This window comes from Epinephelus lanceolatus, chromosome 1 (genome assembly GCF_041903045.1).
Source record: "Epinephelus lanceolatus isolate andai-2023 chromosome 1, ASM4190304v1, whole genome shotgun sequence".
NCBI lineage: Eukaryota > Metazoa > Chordata > Actinopteri > Perciformes > Serranidae > Epinephelus > Epinephelus lanceolatus.
The window spans coordinates 7874215-7893635 of NC_135734.1; the positions used below are offsets into that span (position 1 = coordinate 7874215).

The 19421-nt window shown below is 40.2% G+C and overlaps 1 protein-coding gene across 1 annotated transcript in view; it reads right to left on the reverse strand.

The window, feature by feature from the left end:
* The window catches only part of LOC117256754 (receptor-type tyrosine-protein phosphatase gamma-like), a 621431-nt gene that overhangs the window by 25581 nt on the left and 576429 nt on the right, over window positions 1-19421 (reverse strand). The window contains exons 16-21 of the mRNA XM_033626372.2: window positions 14712-14808; window positions 12043-12125; window positions 11695-11829; window positions 9223-9357; window positions 6652-6827; window positions 668-803 (exon numbers count right to left, since the gene is read on the reverse strand). Of these exons, the coding sequence (XP_033482263.2) occupies window positions 668-803; window positions 6652-6827; window positions 9223-9357; window positions 11695-11829; window positions 12043-12125; window positions 14712-14808 (762 nt within the window). The remainder of the gene's footprint in view (window positions 1-667; window positions 804-6651; window positions 6828-9222; window positions 9358-11694; window positions 11830-12042; window positions 12126-14711; window positions 14809-19421) is intronic.

Consider the following 19421-nt stretch of genomic DNA (forward strand, 5'->3'; position numbering starts at 1 on the left):
TCTCTTTAACCTTACCACAGAAATAAGGAGGGAGCAAACATGGCTGACATTGGTGATCTGACATTAAGCCAACTCCTCTTGATGTAGATATACAGTAGTTAGCCACTTCCATATCTTTTAACCACCTTCAAAATTTTCTTTTCTTTTCAACATAGACAAGCCAAGCACATGGCATATCTAAGTGTAATAAGGAAGGGGAAAATTGACCGAGGTTCAAAGCTAACTGTTGCTGGAGCACAAAACTAAAAGGGGCGGGACTTAGGAAGGGCTAATTGCAATCAAAGCTACTCTTTAACAAAAGACACTGCATTACAAGCTGCGCCAATATTATGAAATGGTATATACTTATGGTCTCCTAAGTGGGCACGATCATCTCTACCTCACATACCCCCAACTTGTTTGGAAGTGTAATAAATGTCATGTGGATGGATGAAATCAGATTCAAACACAATTTACAGTACAAATTTAATGCTTGTTTTTTTGCTTATTTTGCCGCTTGTCCCTGTTTGTCTAAATAGGGCACCAGGTAGCAGAAACATTATTTGTACTAAACCCACAAGAGGAAGTAATGAGGCACATGAATGTGTTCGATGTCCATGCTTTCATAACTTAAGAGCTACATTTCCAAATAAGAGTCTCACAAACATACAGATACAGATATACAAACCTCAGTCTGGACTAGGTAGTTGCGCTGGGTGCGTATGTGTTTGAGGAAGCCGAGTACATTAACTGTGCTCTTGTCTTTGATCTGCTGCAGCATGCTGTCTATGACGATGTACGTCCCCGTCCGTCCCACTCCAGCACTGCAACACATGAGATTACAGATAAGAGGAAAGGTTTATGGATGGAAAATTAGCATTCAAGTGGACATAAAAATACTTTTAAATGCCTTTATTACATAGCATAGGTGACAGTAGACAGCTGTCAGGAAATGAGGTATTAAGACTTAATGTCAGTGGTAGTTTTGTGCCCTGGATGGATTATAAAATAAAATCCCTTAAACTTTTATTTGTTGTTTCTTGTACAGTAGTTGGAGACCTCCATATCTGACAGCACAACATTTGAGGTCTCCATATGTATGAATCTATCTACAACACAATCACCATGAAAAAAGTTGGCATCGTACATTTCTGCAAACCACAGACACTTTATATTTGCACAATTTTATGTTGCAGATACAGTACAGGCCAAAAGTTTGGACACACCTTCTCATTCAATGCGTTTTCTTTATTTTCATGACTATTTACATTATAGATTCTCACTGAAGGCATCAAAACTATGAATGAACACATGTGGAGTCATGTACTTAAAAAAAGGTGAAATAACTGAAAACATGTTTTATATTCTAGTTTCTTCAAAATAGCCACCCTTTGCTCTGATTACTGCTTTGCACACTCTTGGCATTCTCTCCATGAGCTTCAAGAGGTAGTCACCTGAAATGGTTTCCACTTCACAGGTGTGCCTTATCAGGGTTAATTAGTGGAATTTCTTGCTTTATCAATGGGGTTGGGACCATCAGTTGTGTTGTGCAGAAGTCAGGTTAATACACAGCCGACAGCCCTATTGGACAACTGTTAAAATTCATATTATGGCAAGAACCAATCAGCTAACTAAAGAAAAACGAGTGGCCATCATTACTTTAAGAAATGAAGGTCAGTCAGTCCGGAAAATTGCAAAAACTTTAAATGTGTCCCCAAGTGGAGTCGCAAAAACCATCAAGCGCTACAACGAAACTGGCACACATGAGGACCGACCCAGGAAAGGAAGACCAAGAGTCACCTCTGCTTCTCAGGATAAGTTCATCCGAGTCACCAGCCTCAGAAATGGCAAGTTAACAGCAGCTCAGATCAGAGACCAGATGAATGCCACACAGAGTTCTAGCAGCAGACCCATCTCTAGAACAACTGTTAAGAGGAGACTGCGCGAATCAGGCCTTCATGGTCAAATAGCTGCTAGGAAACCACTGCTAAGGAGAGGCAACAAGCAGAAGAGATTTGTTTGGGCCAAGAAACACAAGGAATGGACATTAGACCAGTGGAAATCTGTGCTTTGGTCTGATGAGTCCAAATTTGAGATCTTTGGTTCCAACCGCCGTGTCTTTGTGAGACGCAGAAAAGGTGAACGGATGGATTCCACATGCCTGGTTCCCACTGTGAAGCATGGAGGAGGAGGTGTGATGGTGTGGGGGTGTTTTGCTGGTGACACTGTTGGGGATTTATTCAAAATTGAAGGCACACTGAACCAGCATGGCTACCACAGCATCCTGCAGCGACATGCCATCCCATCCGGTTTGCGTTTAGTTGGACCATCATTTATTTTTCAACAGGACAATGACCCCAAACACACCTCCAGGCTGTGTAAGGGCTATTTGACCAAGAAGGAGAGTGATGGAGTGCTGCGGCAGATGACCTGGCCTCCACAGTCACCGGACCTGAACCCAATCCAGATGGTTTGGGGTGAGCTGGACCGCAGAGTGAAGGCAAAGGGGCCAACAAGTGCTAAACACCTCTGGGAACTCCTTCAAGGCTGTTGGAAAACCATTTCAGGTGACTACCTCTTGAAGCTCATCGAGAGAATGCCAAGACTGTGCAAAGCAGTAATCAGAGCAAAGGGTGGCTATTTTGAAGAAACTAGAATATAAAACATGTTTCAGTTATTTCACCTTTTTTTGTTAAGTACATAACTTCAGATGTGTTCATTCATAGTTTTGATGCCTTCAGTGAGAATCTACAATGTAAATAGTCATGAAAATAAAGAAAACACATTGAATGAGAAGGTGTGTCCAAACTTTTGGCCTGTACTGTACATTGAAACTTTATGTTTCAACAACGCTGCGGTTAATATATGATTAGGCACAAAAACCACTTGGTTATGTTTAGGAAAAGATCATGTTTTGCCTTAAAATACCCAGTTTTGGTGGAACAATCCTTGCTGAAAAACAGCGATGGGTTGCTAAAAGACACCCAATTTTTGTGGGCTGAAAAGCAGCTAGAAACACAGGAATGACTTGATACAACTGGTTTCTAACAGTGGTCTGCAACTGAGTATCTGACCAAATATCTCCCCTTCTGTTCCTAAATTGTGATGTTGAGTAATGGCCACAAAAGTGTTTTTGCAGAACATTATGATGTCACAGTGAAGTTGACCTTGTAAATGGCCTTTGATTTTGTCATAATGAGTGCCTGAATTTTTGAGTTGAGGCCAATAACATGTTTTATGAGGTCACAGTGACCTTGACCTTTGACCACCAAACTGTAATCATTCATTCTTGAGTCCAGGTGGACGTTTGTGCCAAATTTAAAGAAATTACTTTAAGTGTTCTAGAGATATCGCTTTTATGACAATGAGACAGATGTAATGTCACAGTGACCTTTGACAACCAACATCTAATAAGTTCACTGTTAAGTCCAAGTGAATGTTTGTGCAAAATTTGACAAAAAATTCCCTCAAGGTGTTCTTGGGAAATTGCACTCTCAAGAATAGGACATATGGATGGATAAACAAATGGACGGATGGACAGACATAAAACAAGAAAACACAATGCCTCCTGCCATGTCTATCACCGGCTCAGAGTAATAAAAAATAAAGAAATCACTTCCAAATAAAAAATGTCATTCACAAATTGCAAACTCATTATCTGCGCAACTATTTAGCGAAAACAAAACACCAATCAATCACTGTGCGTGTCCAGATTGAAGAATGCACAGTAGCAGATTCATAAGTACTCAACTTTTGACAGCAGGTTAGGACAGAATTGTCAAATTGATGTTTTACTGACATTCTCTTTAAAGTTGCAAGCCTCAGTTTTGGCAGATTCTACCACTTTGCATGTAATTATCCTGTCTCATGAGACTGTGACTGTGTTCCAAAGTGTTGTCATTTCTCCACAGACCTAATTGTGAATTAAATTTGACCATTAAAAAGTAAAAGAATTGACATGCCCTTCACAGGCCATGTAAGCATGTGTTCTCTAACACTGACCAGGAACTGTATTTCATATCTGGAGGCTGTCCCTATTGGTGATGGATTTTTTTTTACTGTTCAGAACTGAGAGTCAAAACTAGAAAAAAAAAGATTATAAAATTAAAACAACAGTGGAGAAGTGTTGTTGACCAGTGTCTGCATTTCTACAAGTTGACAGCATGGCCACAGATACAATTCACATCTGTACTGTACTTACAAATTCAGGAGTTTAAGTTTCATGTTGCTTTAAAGCAGCAAGGCAGCAGAGTGAATGTGAGTGTGTCTCTGTGTGCTGTTTCTTGCATAAACGAGTGGGAGGATGTCTGTGTGTGTATGTGCTGGGACAAAATGGTAGTAATGAGTGGTGTGTCTGCAGCCACAGCTGCGAGGCAGTGTGACAAGTTATTATCGACGATCACAGTGCAGATGATAGCAGAGAGCTTCATACTCATTCCCCCCGGGGCCACAGTCAGCGGACAATTACCAGTAATTTCCCTGCCTGCCTTACTGTAAAATGCCCTTAAATACAAGCTGGCAACTGTGACTGCAGGTTCAGTGATGCTGTTTAGATATGCAGCTTTGGTAAAAGCAGCTGTGAGTGTAGAAAAGCACAAAGGCAGAGGTGTATAGGCAATTTGTAATATGTCTAAAAGGGAACTGAATAAGACTGTAGCATTTGTTGGGGCAGTATAAAGAGTGTATTCTTCACAAACATACGAAGGATGAAATTGATGCCTTAGTTTATATAAAAGGTCTTTTTGGATTATTTCAAAACTAAGTGTACAAAAATGAGCAAAATAAAATAGACACAGAATGACCACACTCACTATAAACAGGAATTTAAAGGACCGTTCATCCCAAAATCAACAATTGGTATTTCTCTTACCTGCAGTGATATTTATCAGTCTAGATTGTTTTGGTGTGAGCTGCTGTGAGCTGAGTGTTGGAGATATCAGCTGTAGAGATGTCTGCTTTCTCACCAAAATAATGGAACTAGATGTCACTCAGCTTGTGGTGCACAAAGCGTCAAAAAATTGATTTGAAAAACTAAGCAGCAATGTCTTTCTACCAAACTACACCACCGCCAACTGTATCACTGTGCAAAGGGAAGAGTGCATCTACTCATCGAGATGCTTGTGCTCTTGACAGTAGACTCACAAGTCAGTCTTTAGACGCTTTGCTTAACTAAAGACTGATGACTTTCTCCCTGATTTTGTGTTTAGATGGGCAGATACAATTTCAGAGTTTAAAAAAACTCCCTACGTTGCAGAACCAATAGTAAATCCACAGGGCGGTCCTTTGGTGGCTCGCTGAACTCTTGTGCTTGTAAACATAGTCCAACTAGAAACACGTGTAGCGGTGCAAAATGGCTCAGTCGCGCTCGCAGAAAACGCCGTCAAAGTTAGTGGATGTTTGCGTTTGCGGTGACACATTCTCGCCAACTAAAAGAAACAAACATAATCTTTTACAAGGTCATGACTCATCCGTCCGGCCAGACTATAGAGGGAATCGCCTTGTTGTTTACAAATATTTCTGGGTAGAAACCCAGCAGAGCTTTTAGCTATATATATATACACACACATTTTTCACATCACTGTATCACCATTTAGACTAATCTGATGTTTGTAAAGTCTATAAACACAATGATTGAACAAACATTACTATTTCTTAGCCGTTAGCGGTGTGTGTAATAACTCATTAAACGGTCTGTGAAAAAAATATTTTTTCCAGCGGATATTTTAGTTACAACATGATTGAGCTAGCAAAGCAGTTTTGTGTTGCTATGTGTGGTATTTATTCAGTTTTGGGAAATCATGATGTCTAGAAAGCATCAGTGGCTGCAGCTGACAGGGACAGCTAACACTAGCAGCAAAGCTAACATCAGGACGACATCTGTTAAAAGCCTCCCGTTGTCGGATACGACATAAAACTACTCCAGTTAGCTCAATCATGTTGTAACTAAGACATCCGCTGGAAAAAATATTTTCTTCACGGATGAGCACACGTTTGATAAAACGGAGTTTAATCTCTCGGCATCCATTTTCAAGCTCTCTTGTGTGTTTGTTTCCTTGCGGACGAGAAAAGGGGGAGCGCACATTTCCGAGAAGGCGTGTCCTTTTCAAAAATGCAAGAGGCGTTGCTTTGTTGCCGGCCGTTTTCGCCGGTGTGTTAAACACACTTTAGAAAGGAGTGTCCCCAGACTATCAGAAGGCGGAGATCTCTGATTGTCTGGTGGCGAGACTATCTTGACAGTGACAGATGTTAACATTAATGCTGTCCTCCTCAGCTGAGCTATGACGTTAGCTAGCTCAGTGGTGCTATGTGAGCTAGCAGTAAATGCACGCTTCCCTCTGAGCAGTGACATGGTTGACGGGCATAGTTGGGTATTTTTATTTTGGTGCTTTGAGCACCACAAGCTGAGTGCAATCTAGTTCCTTTATACGGAAGAGACGGCAGAGAGCTCTACGGCCTATATCTCCAACACTCAGCAACTCACACCAATATGATCTAGACTGATTAATAATACTACGGGTAAGGGGAAAAATGTGTATTCTTGATTTTTGGGTGAACTGTCCCTTTAACATGTGTATAATGACAGTACAAACACAGTAATGTAGCTGAAGGATGGATGGGGAACAGATTAATGACAGAAGTTAAAGTCAAGTGAAAGCAGTGTAGAGACTTTACCTGCAGTGTACAAGCATGGGTCCCATGTCAGGCATCTGGGCAGCTGAGGACCTGCGGACAAAGGTGAGGACGGGCAGGGTGTACTCAGGGACACCCATGTCTGGCCACTGGGTGTAATGATATTGGAGCACTGTCCGTTCACCCTGGGCCCGTGCCTTAGGGTTCCCCTTCCCCCCCTGGATGGAAGAGAAGAGGAAAAAGAGAGGAGAAGATGTTTATCAGATTGGAGAAAAATAAAAAGACAAGCTGATTTTGAAAGAGGGGGGACCTCTACATTAAGGTACAGTCCTTGTATTTACCCACAACCCTTTAAAATTAACTTATATGTGAAACTAAAAAAAAAGTTGAGTTATAAGTCATAGCAGAGGAGATATTTTAATCTGGTCAATGAAATCATGTATTGTTATCAGTGCATTGCGTTAATCTGAAACTAATACAAAACCCAGATTGGTCTGCTTGCACTAAGCTGTGCCAAGCCAAGCTGTAAGGACACGTGTTTCCACAACAGCCTCACAGCAGGGGATAGCTGCACCACCCTGCTGTGGTCCTGCTAAGTAGAGGGGCTGACCATAGTCAAACTGTGGTGGCCTCTGCCCAGTCTGTACAGCTTTGTGGCTGTGCCACTGAGTAGAGCAACCTTTGTTCCTGGCCCGAACACAGAATTCAAGGCCAGCCCCATATACGCCAGTCTGTCTGTGTGTGAGCGTTTTTTGTGTTTCCTCATTGGCCGTTGCTCTCAATAAATAGACGCTGACAGAGCTGTGGTGACGCAGACCTCTTGTTTATGTTTGTAAACTGAAATCCACTTTCCTTAGTGGACACAAAGGTTTTATTATTTCACAATAAAGCAAGATTTATGGATCCTACGCACTTCGCCTACATTGTTGTCAGCATTTATACTTAATGCGGTGGTGTGTCTGTGTCACTCTGCAGTTACACCTCCAAAACACTAGTCGGCAGCAGAGGTTTTTGTGAAGTGCTGTTAAGTTTAGTTGATTCAAAACACACCCAAAACACACATTTAATATGGCTTAATAGAGATAATTTCAAACACAAGTACACAAATTGGCTTCACTATAACTCGCAACATTCACAGACAACACTTGTCTTTATCTGGACACATTTTCCCCACAAATACAACATGCTTACGTTATTAGTACAAGTCTATGGCATTTTACATTGTATAGATAGCCTAGTGGCCAGTGATCTTTCCCTCTTCTCATATAAAGCCAGGGACAACAGCAACATTTAACAAAGGTAACGTTACAAAATTCGACTCTATTACAGCTCACAAGGTTCACCAACAAAACAACTGTCATACTAAACACGTATCCAAAGAAATACAAAATGCTAATGTTATTAGCACAAGCCTGTGGCATTTTACATCGTACAAATTAGCCTAGCGACTAGCGGAGATTTTCTCTTCTCACATGAAACCTGTATAAATCCCTGAAGGATAACACACAAAACTTAAAATGCTATCTGTGAACTAAAAGTAAATAAAAGCTTTGTTTCCGCTGAGGGAAATGGTGTCAGTATACAGAAACAGACAGGAGGTCTGCGTCACCGCAACCCGTAGTTACAATAATGGGGAGGTGCACGTCAGGCTACGGCATAGGTTACAGCGTAGGCGCTACGTTGACGTGGAGCCTACGCCATACAGTGTTGATTCAACGCAGAAGTATTAAATGATCTTTAAGGAACAATAAATTGTGAAGACAATGAAGCCCCAATGAAAGCATGGAAGCATTTGAAGTCTTACGTGTGGTTTATCCTCGCTTCATATGAGTGGGGGAAAAGTCCGGTAGCTGCTAGGCTTAGGCAATGGAAACCGTCACAGGCTTATGCTAATAATATTAGCATGTTGTCAGTGAACTTTGTGAGTTCTAATGGAGCCAAATTTGTAACGTCACCTTTGTTAAATGTTGCTGTTGTTCCTGACTTCATCAACTAGAGGAAAAATAAAAGAACTAGGTGCTAGGCTAATCTATGCAATATAAAATGTCATAGGCATATGGTAATAATGTTGCCATGTTGTTTATGTAAACTACTATATATTATTTATTTGTCTAGCAAAAAACAAGTGTTAGTGAACCATGTGAGTTACAATTGAGCAGAATTCTGTAACCTTAGCTTTGTTAAATGTTGCTGTTGTTTTTAGCTTCATATGAGTAGAAGAAACCTCTGCTAGCTGCTAGGCTAATTTATGTAATGTAAAATGCCACAGGCTTATGCCAATAGTGTTACCATGTTAATTATACAGGGAAAATTTGTCTAACAAAAGACAAGTGTTTTTTTGCTTTTATTGTGAATAAACTTTCTGGAAATGCAACGTGTTTGTCACCAGTTATGGGAGCTTCATTATATGTGTTGTTCTTCAACAAAAATTGATCTAATCAGATACAGTGATACTGCTCTGTCTGGTCAGCAGATCAGTTTTAGACATTGCAAAGAGTAAAAGCACAAACAGAAACAGCCACAGTGAGCTGAAAAGAGTTGCAGGTGACAGGCTCTTGTCATTGAGGTAAACAGCTTTACCCTGTTACACCACTTCTTTCCTCTCATTCTCACCTTTTTGACTTTAGTGTTGCGCAATGTGAAGCGGCGAACAGTGTAGCAGGCATGAACTTTCGTGCTCTTCAGTGTGACTACCATGTTGCCGTACTCTTCGCTGTTCTCTGTTGGCCAGTACTGGTCACATTTTCTCTGTAGCACAAACACACACATATAAATCTGATTAAATTGCTGTCAACAAATTGTGCAGGGTGTCAGGTGTGTGTATCAGCTTTACAAGTAGGTGTTGAACCAGGAAATGTCAGTCACTGTATTACTTTTCGCATGAAACAGATCAAATATCTGTATTGTTTTTGTGGTGAGGTATTTTCTCCAGGGCTTAACTCATTCAAAGGGTAGTTTTAGTAAATTAAATAAATTTGGGAGTTACACAGTAGCATATGCGGTAGCATGTTAGCGCAAATAGCTTTCTATGGAGTGGTGCAGGGATGATGTTGTTTTGTACTAGGCCAAACTAGAAGTAAACATCCAGCTGGTTCCCTCAACAAAAAGCCTCTGGGATTTTTCCATTGGATTTTGGATTACTGCAGAAAATAAGCTCTGTGGCAAACAGAAGTTTATGACAGGGCTATTTCATTACAAAATCAACTGGGACAGATTTTAAAACCAGGATATGTAGAAGGACCATACATTTTCAGCAGCCTATTCAGACATTTAAGCTTTTGGTTATGACAAATTTGAACAAATGCAAATGAATGCAATAAAAAATGGCAAAGTTTACTGTTTGACTTTTGAAATAAAAAAGTGACAGTCATACCTGACCCATGCACATCACAAAGTGCAGAAACAGAATAAAAAAGATCTGTCAATGCACAGAGCCATAACAAGTGGCAATAACACTATCTCTAACAGTATGTCCGTCCCTCTCTCTCTGTTAAGTCTGGCCCGCTGGTGACATAAGCTCTGTTGCTGTTGTTGTTGTTGTTAATACAGGGGCTGTTGAGTGAGAGCAATGTTTCCTGTGAGACAAAGCTACACGTCTTTGAGTTTTCTCTGCACTGTTTTGAGTCGAACTTTACTGAGAGAACTTTACTCTTGTCTCCAAGCCACAGTGGAACATTATAGTAAGCATGTGAATAAACAAGTATGAATAAACGGATTGTCCAATCCAAAGTTGTAAACTGTGTCCAAAACAAGTTCATCCATTCATCCTTCAATGGCTTGTCTAGATATTTTCATTTTGTTGAAAGTTACTTCACTACAGATATGACTTACTTATTTTGACCATGTGTGCAAATGTGAATGTTGTATGAGAATGTGTGTATGTGTTTTTGTGTGTGGCTGGCTGTGTGTGATGTATTTGGCCTTCTGCATGATTCCTCTGTAAATATGAGCTACTGTGGGAGAGCTGCGATGACGATTGTGTAAACTGGTGACTGTTTTTTTAAATGCATGCCATAGGCTGATCAGTTTTATGGTGGTGCTGAATCAGTAAGATTTGTGCACCAAAAACAAACAAAAAGGAATCAGTCTCACTCTCTTGCTCACTCGCTGAGTAGAGTACGTGTGGGCGCACATGGTAAACTACATACAAGCAGACAGGCAGATCTTGTGCGTACTATGAAACAAATTCCTGCTGCTGCCACTGAGTGGTGTCCATGGATATATTAAGAGACCTAGATACAGTGTTCCTGCTCATTCCTATGAAAGTTGTCCAGTTGTGCATGAAGCCAAAAAAGCTCTGTTTCTGCAGTATGAAATTACCCGGATGATCAGCGCTGCCTCATCATTGGGCCCATAGAGCAGGTGCAATAAAGACTTCAGCTGGCTAAACCCGCTTCTTCTGCAACCGTGTTTTTTAAGACACACAAAAGCTTCAAAATTCACGAGTGGGGAATTTACTGACGTATTTTATGCTGTAGAGCACAACGTGAACATCTCTTTAGCTTGTGTTAATCACAGACTTAATTTCAGGCATCTAACGAAAAACCCCATTCGTAACTAATACAAATATTGTTTGACTTTTGAGCCAACATACCAGGGACCTTTTGGCTCATCAAAATAAATTCAGCCATTATTTTATTATTAAATTTTGCATGTTTGACAAGACAAAATGTCTGCTGTGAGAAATGGCTACTGATTAAGTCCCTGCCACCACATGTTGCAAGTTATGAAACATTTTCAAGCCTCTGAAGAAAGACTATCGGAACTCAGCTTCCATACAAGTACACCCCTCCCATCAGTGCTCCTTCAGAAGCTCCAGTAATATCTTGTATCCAGTAATATGTTGTTATGTACGTTTCATAGTTATCACAGCATTGCTCTGTTCCTCGTGGAAGAGGGAGCTTAGCCGGAATAGAGATCTGTAGCTCAGGTTTTGAGCCACTTTGTTGGTTTCCCATTTACAGAGTCAGAGTTGTGTATGAACAACAGATTTTTTTTTTTACTGAAAATGACAAAAAAGTGTATTGGAATAGAATCCCAGACTGCACCTTTAGACATCGATTTTGTGGTAGTGTCATAACATACCCGGCCTTTCTCCACTAGGTTGGTGATCATGACGATGATGCAGGTATTCTGCTCCCACACCATCCGCCAAAAGTCCTCAAAGGTGGACTTGAGAGGTCCCTGGGCTGCGATGTAAGCTTTAGGCTTATTATAACCCTGATGGGTGAATTATGAAGGGAAAGATGATTAGTTTGGCAACATGTGGCAAACAGAAATGACAAAACTAAACTATTACAATACTATTACATATCTAATATATTTTTACAGTTTTGTATTTCATCCTGCAGTCACCACCTTCACAATGATTCCTCCTGTCATAAAAACACACAGACATATCAGTATTTAAGCTATCCCAGTGGAAGCGCTTACATCCACATAGTTGGCATTGATGTAGTCGGTGTGTTTGGAGTCCTTCCCAGCCAGCGGCCTCAGCTTCACCCTGCTGTGGTCATCTGAGGAGGAAACACAGAGCAGCAAAACAGTGAGTGTGTTTGAGTGACTGAAACCACGGCGAGAGCTAACCTTAACTCTAACCCTAACACAGTGCTGTCCATGTAATGTTGTTAGCTTGGTGCCCTGCCAAGGCACCTGCTCCCAACCAGGAAGCACATTAACCTTTGTGGTTGAAACGATGGTCAAACTGGGTTGTGTAGCTTTTAACAGACAGCTAAACAACAGGGTACCTGCCCTTTGCTTCTAGCATGCACTCTAATAAATACAAGACTCGGCTGCTTTCAGACATAGCCAACGGTTGTATGAGACATGGGAAATATTTATTACAGATTGATGTAGTCAAGCACCAAGCCTGTATGTGGTGCTTTAATACTAGAGGGTTTGTGGTATGTCTTTGCTCTACTAGTGATGAAGCCCATGAGTGGTGATGTTAGCTGATTGGTGTGCTTAACCATTTACACATACACTTTGGCTCAGAGAGAGATCTGTGATTTGTGCTTGAAAACATTCAGAAAAAAAACCCTCTCTGAGCCCCAGTTCAGCCGATTTCCTGAAAACACAGAAGAAATCACTGTACAATTTTTGGTCTCTGCACCTGGACTAAAAATACGTGCATGTATTTTTGCTGCAAAGTTGAGTATTTGATCTACACTTAATATTTTATTGACACCATGACCTTTAGTATGGACCAAGCTTGAACAATCTTAACATCTAATGGGTACGTGACATTTAGGGAACTCCCAGGAAATCTTAATGTATTTTTTGCCACTATTTGGAAAAATCATCAACAAGGTAATCAATGAATAGATGACCAATTTGCTTTTTGTATTTGTGATCCCACAGGAGGAACCCCACTGATTTAGGTGATCCAGCTGCCTTTCCTCTAGAGTCACATCTCACACCAATATTTTCACTTGCACTCAGGATTCTGTACAGCTTAGTACCAGATCAGGGTATATTAACACTATCCAGAGGTGGCACTCACTTTTAATATTATCAAATCATTAAATGGCTGTTATCAGTGGTCATGAGGAACATAGATCTGAAGTAGTACGGCCCTACTCTGCCTCCTATATTTACATTTATTTGGCTAGCTCTTGTGGTCGTAGTAGTTAAGACAGCAGCAAAGGAAGATCTCAGGTGATGTCGTACAAAGGGCATCAAAGTCTGCGTATGGAGTGGGTCGAGGTGGATGGATGGGTCAAACAAACAGTCTCTGTGTGAAAGCATTTTACATTTTAATTGATGTAATGTATTTATGTTATATACAGAACATACTTAACTTCCTTCATACAGGTAATGCAAGTTAAGTTACATGCAAAACTCAAGTCGCGTAACAAACACATTTATTTTACCCTAAACTAAGATCTTTTCCTAAACCTAACAAAGTGGTTTGGTCTCCTAACCCTAATGAAACGGAAACCTAATGAAATTGCTATCATTTCTCAGTGTTTGATATGTACCCTCTGGCTTACTGGTCAGTGCAGTTTGCCCAATCTGAAGCATGATAATAGTAGAGATAACAACTGATAATGGTCTTTTGATGTGCTTATAATGTTGGAAAGGGGTGGAAGAAGAACACTTTGGAATTTGGTGATTCATTGACTTGTGTGTTTTTTCCCTCCACTTTTCTCATAACATTCACCTCTTGAAAGCTTTTTCCAGTCCCTCCAGAATGTCGCGATCGCAACAGTTAATGCAAATTCAGCCAATGCCCATGAATTCTGTGTGATCTTGCAATTTTGTCCATTCATTGCAATTTGACCACAAATCTGATCATAGTGATTAGCTGTCGCTGAAGAGGAATGCTGAAGAGAATTCACAGCTTTGAACACAAAAATCAGTTTAAACCAATCTGCTCAAATCAAGTTCAGAGAAAAACAGTGTCCACACAGCAGGTGAATAGAAATCGGGCAATAAAATGCTTTTTTAGTAACTGAACTAAATTTGCTTAGAAAACCTTCACACAGATTATATAGTATGGAATTAGCATTGGTTGCAACATGAGCGACAGCTTGGATGAAATCGCTGTGAATATAATTTCAGTGCTGAATATAGTAATATTCATTTCTGAGGTTGAGGGAAGACAGGCGGACATTTGGGAAGGAACAGTGAGAGAAGAGTCCCTGTCAGAGCTGTGACAAGTTTGAAATGAAGAGATTTGTGGACTAGCTGAACTAAACTGTAATTTTGGAGCAATTTGTCACATGAATATAGGGTCTGCTAAAGAGGTACAGACACTTTCATTCTGAAAATAACTTACTATAAAGTGTTCGACAGCAAAAATACATACAGTATATTCATTATGTTTTAAAAAAAGCTACCAACCATCCACCAAATGACCTGGGGTCGACTAAAATTTAGAGAAGAATTTGTCTATAGAAAATATTAACATGTAAACAGACTTGAATATGAAATATTGTATGTCTCTTTACATGTCTTAATACATACAAAACATGTCTGGCCCCCACATTGATGCAGTAGTTTAAATTACATAAGGGATAAATGATAACATAAGAGTGTGTACTGTAGAAAGGACATAGGACAGAGTATGCATAACACTGTGCTATGAAGTGTGTACTCACAGGCAACTATATTGATGTATCTGTTCTTGTGCTTGTTGTCAGGGTGGTTGGAGTGCTCTGACGTGATCTTCATATCTGCAGTGCACCGTTGAACCTCCTGGGAAAGGACACACACACACACACACAGGCACAGCTCTACATCATTCTGACATGTTTGCACACTTTGGTGTATGGCAAGGTATCTTGAAAATTACTGTTTGTATTCCCAAGAAATTTACTGTGGATGTCCCCAGAGGTTGAATCCTATTGCTTTTTTGGCAAGGTATCTTCAAACAAGCTATATGCTATATCTAACAAATTAGCGCCCAACAAAATAGCACCCCTACCAATTAGGTTAGGTTACGTTGTGGAAAAGAATCATGGTTGTGCATTGCCATGTTACTTACTTTAAATTAAGTTATGTAGGTTAGGTCTACTAAACTAATGATACGTAGGTTAGGACAACAAAAATGGTTGGACATCATTGCATTATGTTCTTTACATACAGTTTCATACTAAGAACACATTCTCACTCTGACCTCATCACATATCAACATTTGCTCATGGACTTTCCTTGTCAAGATATGATGTACAAGGTACCCTGGGTGCGTTGGTTGTCACATGGTTGGGTTTAGGAAAAAAAAAAAACATGGTTTGGCTTCACAATTACAGTTTTGCATGGGACTCAAATACTAGTCTCCTGGGGGAAAGTCCAGTGTTTGTTTGACCCATCCACCACCCCAACTTGCCTCCTTACCTGGACTTTCCCTCTATATACTAGTTCCTTCTATATAGTGTACAGTGAATGACAACAGCCTGTTTTTGATGACCCCTCACCTTTTGTCAGGTAACCATCACAGCAAAATTTGAACTTGAATGCAAAAAATACCAAAATCTATCGGATTATGTGTACTTGATATCTCAATCTAAAGCCAGACTACCATGAAGTTTACTGAACACATTCACGATCCACTGAGGAGTAACCCCACCCTTTTGTTTTTTACAACACCATGACCTTTCCTTTAGGGATACATTTGTATTGTGTGGTGCAGCAAACAATGCAGCCTGTAGGTGCTGCTACCTGTGCTTTAGACTTCAAGCCTTGTCTTTCAGTCAATTGCTCATCATTGTTTTGATGAAGCATGAATGCAGCATTTGAAAAGTCATTTACAGAAACGGAAAAAGCAGATAAGAAGTGTATAATAGGGCTTGTGATGAAAACAAGATTTCATTTGTTTCATCTGTTGTTGGTTTTTATTTGTTTTCCTATATTCATTTTTTGCACTCCAGGAAATATGACAAATTGCTGTTGGGTTGTTCTGACAAGATATATATATATATATATATATATATATATATATATATATATATATATATATATATATATGCAATAATTTTTTTTATAATAATAAAAAATAAGATTGGCTTTAATCTGTTTTTGCAAAATGAACAAAATAACTACTGAGGTTATTCATTTTTGAATATATCTTGCCTTGCTTTCCATCTTGAAGTACATGATTACTTGTCATAATTCACCCTAAAGTGTTTTTTTTTTTGTTGTCCTTGCTGATGCTTACTGGGCTTTTTGTGTCTTACATCCACCATATTCGTCTGTCTACACCTCTTGCACAAAAGCTGCTCTCCTAGTTCTACCTGTCAGAGCTGATTTCAACTTCCTCAACCCCACATTCTCTCTCTTTCCCTCTTTCAGTCTTCCTATTTGGCTCTAGTAAACATTCCACCTTTTATAGCCTGTGCTGAAATAAGCTACATCCTTTGCTTGGCATAATCATTTATTTTCTTGGCCTGAGGGCATGGTACAACATGTTGGAAAGTACCAGCAACAGTAAAATGACTAGTGCTTGAGTTATGGGCAAATTTAGACTGAAAATCAATTACAGGATTCACCCTGGAGATTTTTTCTTGTTTACTTCATATATTTTTTCCTAATTATTCTCTTCTGTGGATACTGCCTCATGGCTGTTGCTTACAGTCCTAAAAATGACAGAGAGCAATTCCAGGCTTAGCAGCCTGTGAATATATGTCAGTGTTTAATGTTGAGTTCCTGCCAAGCAAACAGCTGTTGGCTGCTAGCTCAGCATGGCCAACAGGGAAGGGAGGCGCTGGATTTGGCTCTGACCTCTCGGCCTCATTTCCTCTGGAGCTTTACAGGCTGACCGCCTTGTTTTAGCACTATTAAACATTGATTCATCATACTAATTGGGAAGGGGATTTAATCTGGGCGTAGTGAGCTTCATGGTGAGTATGTGTGAGCAGATCAGGTTGCAGGTATGATGGGAAAAGACAGGATTTGACTGGAGATGATGTCACAGAAACATATGATGGGATCAGCAGATGGTACATGAACTGGCACATATGCACTCATATGTGCAGACACATAAACTGAATGACATGCAACACACTCAGTGCTATTTGCAATGCACCCACATGCATTCAGATACATTATCACATCCCATTTCGAGCCCAGTTGCCAGAAGAAAATGTTGGCATTGTTTCTACAAACCATAAATACCTTACATTTGTACTTTTCATATGATTCATATCAACACTTCTAAAGTGATGTAGTATATGAGCTGACTATGACATTGGGAGGTAGAGGGAATGGTGGAAGATGCGCTGTGATTGCAGTGGCTTTTTAGCCACCAAATGTGGATGTTTTAAGTGACCCGTGGCTGTTTCTTCAGCAAGGATAGTGACATGAAGTGTTTTGGTTTTTTTTACCAAGACATTGCTGCTTTTCCAGTGGGCACTGTGTCCACTTTACCAGATATTTTAAGCCAAAACATGATCTTTTCTAAACCATAACCAAGTGGTTTTTGTGACTAAGCTTAACAACAGCTTAACCACAGTTCTGTTGAAACATTATGATTTATTAAGGAGCCCCTACATAATAACGTGCAAATGCAACATATCTGCTGTTTCCAGCCAGTGCCAACTTCCTATTGTGATACTGGATTAATGTACTGGTAACTTTACTACCTTCCATATTGACGATAGTTTCATTATTGTGTTCTTGGGTTGGACTGCATTGTCGTAAAATATATGTGCTTTTGAAAAATGCTGCTGTGGAGACAGCCTAATTGCTATAGAAAATGTTGGCATTGTACGTTTCTACAAACCACAAATATGTTCTCTTTGCAGGTGTCATACGTATCATTTCTTTGTTTCTAAAGTGATGAATTATATAAGATGAGTTTGTCATCAGGAGGTGGAGGGGATGGTGGATGACGTGATACCTGGGCAAGATACCTGCCAAGCTGCAGACCACTGTTTGAGCCCAACAAACAACAAAATGGGTTGTTTTTTAGTGAGTCATTGCTGTGATTCCAGTTGCTTTCTGACACTAAATGTGGGTGCTTTTAAATGACCCATTGCTGTTTTTTCAGTGGGGATAGTGCCATGAAAGGCGGTTGTTATTTTACTGACATCGCTGCCTTTCCAGCAGGGATTGTGCCCCCGAATCCGGGTAATTTAAGCCAAAACATGATCTTTTTCTCACTATAACCTCACATAAACCACAGTGTTGTATGTAAAGTTTCAATTTATCAGTTCAATAATGTGCAAGTGTAAGGTATCCATGGTTGTCAGAAACATACAATATCAACATTTTTTCTGGCGACTGGGCCAGTGTAGAAGCCAACAGAAAGGTAACGTGCATGTCATGCTGTGTACTGGACGCCTCCTGTGTAGACTTCATTTCATTTCACCCATCTTTATCCATGATAACTGCAGGATGGGGACATTCAAACCGAGCATGTTTGAATTATATCATTAATTTAGTGGAGCATTCACTGATACTTTTATTTATTTGGCTACATGACAACACTGCCATTACAATGTCAATGTCGGCTGATTAGTAATGATTGATGCCGTCAGCCTCCCTGACTCCACTCTGTTAAAGGAGAAGAAACTGGGACAGCAGGGATAGCGAGAATGGTTTCATTTGAGAAGGGGCTCCCTTCTGAAAGCACTTTTCCTGTGTCCATCAAGCCTAAACCATAGGGGAGAGGGGGAGGGGCGACACTGGAAGTGTTACTCTTTCAGGGGGTCCAGTCTAACCACTTTCTGGGAGTGGCATGGACCAGGAATGCAGAGAGATTGGAGAAAAAGCAGGAAACAAAGCGACAAGCGAGGATGGAAAAAAGAGAAAAGAGCAAGATATTTTCACAGACCACAATTGCAGAGGGAGCTTTGGCTGGTGTGATGGAGCATACAAGGGTTATAACTAAACTAAATTGCCCATCACTGAAACTTCCTTCTCGTTTTCTCTGCGAAAACCAGAGTCGTTGAGTATGCAGCTTTTTGGCCTGCATTATCTCTCTGCTTTCAATATTTATTTGGTGTGGGAGTGTATTTAGACAGTAGAGAGAGCATATTTTATTCCCCCTTAAGATTAAATAGGGGAACACTTCTGATTAATGATGCAATATCTCTCAGTGATCTGCTACATCTGAATGTTCTAGGTACATACTGATCTACTGTGAATAATACACTACTTAGAGCTTTACAAACACAGTTGAACAAAGATAATGGCCACTTGTGTTTTGACATAGTGGACTGTGCCAGGATCTGTGGTAGTAACCTGCTCTTGCACATTCTTTCATAAGTTTATCACAGCCTGGCCCTCAGAATCTGATAACGAGCGTGTTCATGTGCAGGTGTGTTTCCAAACTGTACTGAAGGACTGGTGTAGTCTGAAACAGCAAAGAT